We start from the raw sequence: 6,000 nt of genomic DNA, 5'->3' as shown, positions 1-6,000 counted from the left end.
TTTAGTAGTAGAACACTTTGAAAAGTCCTCTATGAGGTATTTTCTCTAACATTCAATTAACCATACTTTGTCATTTCTACCTAAATATTTTTTCTTATCCTTCTTCTCTCCACACCTATAGCCATACCTTATTCGGACTATACTTCCCTCTTAGGCAATATAAGAAGATGTAACGAAAACTTGCTTTTTAAAGGAAACTCAAATTTCAAATCTCAGCATAAAGACCTCATGGCCTTCCAGTTTTGTCTCTTACCATTCACCTTCCCCTTGGAGACCCCTCACTAATAATTCTTGCTTCCACCAGAAAAGAACCAGTATCCCATGGCATCAGTCCTCTTCCTTAAATTACTCATACTGGAGTAGTTACATAGCTTTACCTTTTTTTTTTTTTTTAAGATTTTATTTGACTCAGAGAGAGAAGAGGCAGAGAGCAAGCACAAGCAGGGGAAGCAGCAAGTAGGGAGAAGCAGGCTCCCCGCTGAGCAGGAAGCCAGGTGCCAGGCTCTATCCCAGGACCCTGGGATCATGACCTGAGCTGAAGGCAGATATTTAACCCACTGGGCCACCCAGGTGCCCCGTGAAAGAGTTCTACAGCTTTAGAAAAAGGCTCAGGAATAACAGAAAAAGAGCAGGTGAAGTACTAAGATGTGACTAAACCTATTTCAGCTAATTAGGCAGGATGTGCAATTTTTATTCAACAAATATCTGAGCAGTCTGCCTAAAAAACTGAGTCCGAAGAACAAATAAACAAGAATTAGCAAAGCATAAAATTGGGGAAAGGGAGAGGGCAAGAGAGGAGGAAATATTCCAGACGTGTCTAGAACTGGGCAAAAGACAATGGTACAATATGTAAATGGTGAAGGGTTTCTGTCTATATATACTCAGGTGACAGGCTATCTTCCCTACAATCCCCAAGAGGCTGCAAGCATGTCAGGACTTCTCTGAATCCAGGCCAAAGAGAGAAAGATATTCAAGGCAGGAGTTTGTTTTAGTCGACGACAACCTTCTTGGCTTGTTTTCCAACTCAGGACTCAGATCTTCTTCCCAGGTGGATAATGCCAGTAGAATCCTCATATTGTAAGATTTTACTCTATGACCTTGATAGAGACAATGTAGCAGAACAGTCCATTATCCAGTCACTAGAAATGCTTCCTTACATTGCCAACATAAAGGCCACTTTCCAAAGACCTAAGATCAAAGGGAAACTGGATTTTGTGTCTTTAGGTATTAACTAAGGGCATGGACTATGCAAAGAAGTTACAGTTCTCTTCATAGAATAAAAATCAAGTTTACTTCCTACCTTTGTTTTGAGAACTAGAGCTAGAAAAATTCCCTAAAGATAAGAAAGTCATTAAAGGAAGGGAAGCAAATTAATTTCTAGAAATCTCTAAGACCAGTACTGTGTTGTGGTTTTCCCTGGGCCAGTGCTGCCACCCAAAGTCACAATGTGCTTAATTGCTAGAAACCCTAGCTCCTATTTTCAAGCTGATGACTTACTAAATTTTCCCTCCCAAAAGGGTGATAACATAAACAGAAAATAGAACGTTTCAGGCAACATCAAAAATACAGATGTTCTCGGGATGCCCCGGTGGCGCCTGACTCTTGATCTCAGCTCAGGTCTTGATCTCAGGGTTCTAAGTTCAAGCCTGACATTGGGCTCCATGCTGGGCGTGGAGTCTATGTAATGAATAGATAAATACACACATACATACATAAATTAAATCAAATACAGGTGTTCTTGAGCTTACATTCTCAGCGGGGACAAATACTGGTTCTTGGAGGGCAAAAAATCTTATCTTCTTATGTATAAAGGACAAAAATAAATAGTCCATGAACAGATACAGTGTATATGTGTGGTATGAGAATTTCCAGGGGGTAGACAAGTAGAAAAAACAGTATCTTAATAAGGCTCTTTACCAAGGTAAGAAGAAAAAATTTGAGCAACACTGCTGTAGATACTTTTGCCAAGCCAGGAAAACCTAAATTAATTCCAACATAGTGATACTTCAAACACCTGCACGAAACAGAAAACCATGGTGATTACATCTTTAACCAATACACTTGTGAATGGCTCCAGTTCTTTGGCCTTTGTTTCTGTTAGCGGAAGTTACTAAAATTGTTCAAGTGTCAAGAAAGCTCTAGGATTAACTGGCAAAAAACCCAAAAGTTTATGAATCATTAAGTTTACAAGACATAGAGTACAAACCAAGAAAGTAAATTTATTTAAATTACTAAAATAGCTTCTAAAGTCATTTCCAGATCAGCTGCTACAATTATTTTTCCTGAAAGATATAACTAACGTTAATTTCTTTAAAATTATTTTGGTCAGCGAAACATTTAATAAAAACATTTGTTTCTCCATATAATATATGTGTATAAAATAAGCCTTTTCAAAAACTCTTGTTTTAGAATCCTCTATAAATCAGATGGCCTGACTTCTGACAGTCAGGAGCAAATTTCAATAAAGGGTATAAATTTAGGAATACTGGTTGTCCTAGCTGGAGGAAACCAGACCACACCCCACTACCAGGCATGGGATCCTCAACAGGTAAATGGTTAAGTCAATGACTGCCTCTAGTATTCTAAAAACAGTATTTTCATTTTAAGTTTTGTAGACAATAAAAAACTAAACAAAACCATGGTGGATCCAGAATCTTAAGATTTTAAGAAAAGCAAAGCGGTCGATAAATTTTGAGAAAGCTCAGTTACAGAAGCTAAGTGACACCTGAAACACAACAGTAGCACAGGAATGCACAATAGTACATTTCAACATTCTTCACATATGGCCAAGTTTACTTTCATTTTGGCTTGAGGCACTCTTAATAAAATTTATCACATGTACAGTAAATCTTTACATTTGTCGTAAGAGTGTCATTAAAGGACTTAGGACTGCACGCAGAGAATCAAGTCCTTCTTCAGCAGTCTAGGAAAGCTGGTGAACAAATGCAACTGCATTTCTGAGTTCAAAACAAGGGCTTCGGGATATGTCAAAAATAAACTACTCTGAATTGACCACACCCTTCAGAGTCAAATGAACAAATATGCTAAACCTTATAATATACATGCTTCAAAATCCTTTGGAGGACCAAAAATTTCTTAAAGGAAGAAAAGGATATGTGAAAAATAAACCCGAACAGAATTCACCGAGAATGGAGTTCATATGGCTATGTCTGAGAGACCTGTCTCAGCGGCTTATTTTAAATTTCATCTTGAAGATTTTCCCCTCCTTTCCTTCCTCATTCCACAATTTCTCTTTTGCCTTGTCTCCTTCTCCTGCCCTCCAAAAACAAAGAAAAAAAAAAAAAATCCCAAAACACACTCTGGTGACCTTTCATTACTCTCGTTCCTATAAGGGGAAGCTAAGGAACTCACACCTAATGATGTAAAAGAGAACAAAATGGGAAAACCCACAGTTGCATTTAGAGAGCTGCCTTACTAATAGCAAACTCTGTGAAAAATCTAATTTAAAAATTGAGAGGATTCATAGGAAGGACCCCAACCCGCCCCCACAACCTGGTCTGGTCATACCATAGCAATAATGTTTCAACCCTGAACCTAAACAGATCCTCTATGGGATCCCATATGATTTATAGTCCTCAGAGATCGTTAACACAGATCTCAATGGAAACAGAGAAATGATTCTCTCAGGTAACAGATAATTAGGTTGAATAAATGATTTAGATGTTCCATGTTTATATAAGAATTTAACTTCCTTTAAAAAGAAACCAGTTCCTTCAAAAAGAGCTCTGAATCCCGTCTCTAGCTAGAAAGTCTGAAAAATTCTCAGAACTTGAGACATGATTTGTCTTCTGTCACACTTATAAGCAGATGCCACTTTTCAGGGCATTTTCAGGTTGGACAGGCAGGACCAAGTGAGAAATACGGCTCCAGAGCCCGCTCAATTTGTCTGGGTCCATATGTTTGTAGGAGTTGGGTGTGTCAGAGCTGGTGAACTTGACTTTGAGGAAATCTCTCACTTTTTCTTCAATTTCCTTTAGGCCTAGACTGGTTCCCAGTGTCTCTTCCTCCAACAAGACAGTCAGGACTAAGGCTACATCTTTGAAGGCTGCATTTTCATGGTCACAATATTTATAGAAGATCAAAGTGGAGCCTGCAGGCAGTGACTCAAAGCGGTGTACCACGGCAGCATTCTGGCCATTCTGGAATCCATTGCTCAGTTCCCAGTCTACCTCTTGTTTGACAACATCACTGTCCTGAGTAGCTTTGCCTGCCCCATCAATCCGGATGGCACGGACACTCCGGAAAGAAGAGTAGGCATCGGCAATTTGTTCACTCAGACATCTGAGTGCTTCTTCCGCATCCCGAGCTGCAGTGAGCAGCAAGATAGCAGGCTGAGGCCGGGGCTGGGAGCTGTTCAGATGTTTCTCCAGGAATGTAAGGCTCCTTTTCCACAGCTTCTCATCTTGACCTTGATACTTATTCATAAGTTGTTTCATCTGGTTCTGGAACTCTTGAACAGCAGTGGTTTCCACCTCAGGACGATGAGGGAACAAGTAACTCCCAAGAGCCAAAGAAACTATCAGAACAAGTAGCCACCACCACATCTTGCTATAAGATGCACTTTTGGGTTGTCCAGTCACTTCTGCTCAGGACAGAAAAAAAAAAAAAAAGAAAAGAAAGAAATGACAGATTCGAATACCATTTTCTTAGATTCAAGGACAAGTGACTTAAAATCAGTATTACTCTTCATAAACATTAGATAAAAGAGGAAGGAATTTAAAGAATGGAGCTAGTAATTTACTTTCTTTCTTTCTTTCTTTCTTTTTTAAGATTTTATTTATTTGACGGAGAGAGAGCACTCACAAGTAGGCAGGCAGAGAGAGAGGGGGAAGCAGGCTCCCTGCTGAGCAGAGAGCCCGATTCGGGGCTTGATCCCAGGACCCTGAGATCATGACCCGAGCTGAAGGCAGAGGCCCAACCCACTGAGCCACCCAGGTGCCCCAGAATTTACTTTCTTAAAGAATGTTCTTCGGGCGCCTGGGTGGCTCAGTGGGTTAAGCCTCTGCCTTCAGCTCGGGTCATGACCTCAGGGTCCTGGGATTGATCCCCGCATCGGGCTCTCTGCTCAGCAGGAGGCCTGCTTTCCCCCCTCTCTCTGCCTACCTGTGATCTCTCTCTCTCTCTCTGTCAAATAAATAAATAAAATCTTAAAAAAAAAAAAAAAAGAAATGTTCCTCACATGTATTTAAGAAAATCTCACACCCATAGGTTTTAGGCATATAAGTATGTATGTGTCTCTTCAATGTCAAAATAATAAAAAGCCTTAAAAGGAAAAAGCAGAATTCAAAGATATGAAATGGCATAAGCAAGTCGGAAATAATATTATTTTTAAGGCCGAACTATTATTACTACTGCTAATATTTGGGAGGCAAACAATAATAAAAGTCACTTGATAATATAGTTTTAAATTCAGACACCCCAAATTCATACAGCTTATTATCCAGACATGCAATGTTTCTGAAGTATATAAAGGGATTAAAAAAGGATGCACTGTAAGTGAAAGTCTTCCATATTTTATAGTAACTAGCTGTCCCTTTAATTGCACTGATGCCCACCTTTTGTGGAATGCAAGTTAATACCAGTAAAATTGATTATGCAATTCATTCCTAATTATTACTGGCAATAATAATATCAATTTACATTTATCTAGTGCTTTTCAGTTTATAAATACTTTCTCATATACCACTTCATTTAAATAGAATAGGAACAATACTTTTACACCTTCTATTTTATTTGTACTATGAACCTTTTAGAGCAATGGTTGTCAAACTGTGATTGCTGGGTACCTCTAGATCCTTCCAAGAGGGTCCTTGAGGTTAAAAAGTTAATCTCGTAACACTAAGATGTTATCTGACTTTTCCCACCATGTTGACGTTTACATTGATGGTGCAAAGCCATGGTGGGAAAAACAAATGATACCTTAGCATAGATCACAGGGCAGTGCTAACGTAGTCTTCGTACTCACAGCCATGCATTTAA

At 39.1% G+C, this 6,000-nt stretch overlaps 1 protein-coding gene across 1 annotated transcript in view; it reads right to left on the bottom strand.

Annotated features, from left to right (window-relative positions):
* Positions 1 to 2,199: 2,199 nt before the first annotated feature.
* TOR1AIP1 (torsin 1A interacting protein 1) overlaps positions 2,200 to 6,000 on the bottom strand; it is a 43,213-nt gene continuing 39,412 nt past the window's right edge. The window contains 1 exon segment of the mRNA XM_047705104.1: positions 2,200 to 4,603. Coding sequence (XP_047561060.1) covers positions 3,819 to 4,603 — 785 coding nt within the window. The 3' untranslated portion in view covers positions 2,200 to 3,818.

The sequence above is a fragment of the Lutra lutra genome, chromosome 15, assembly GCF_902655055.1.
Source record: "Lutra lutra chromosome 15, mLutLut1.2, whole genome shotgun sequence".
NCBI classification, from domain to species: domain Eukaryota; kingdom Metazoa; phylum Chordata; class Mammalia; order Carnivora; family Mustelidae; genus Lutra; species Lutra lutra.
The sequence above is the reverse complement of the archived record's forward strand: the minus strand, read 5'-3'. Positions and strand labels throughout refer to the sequence as shown.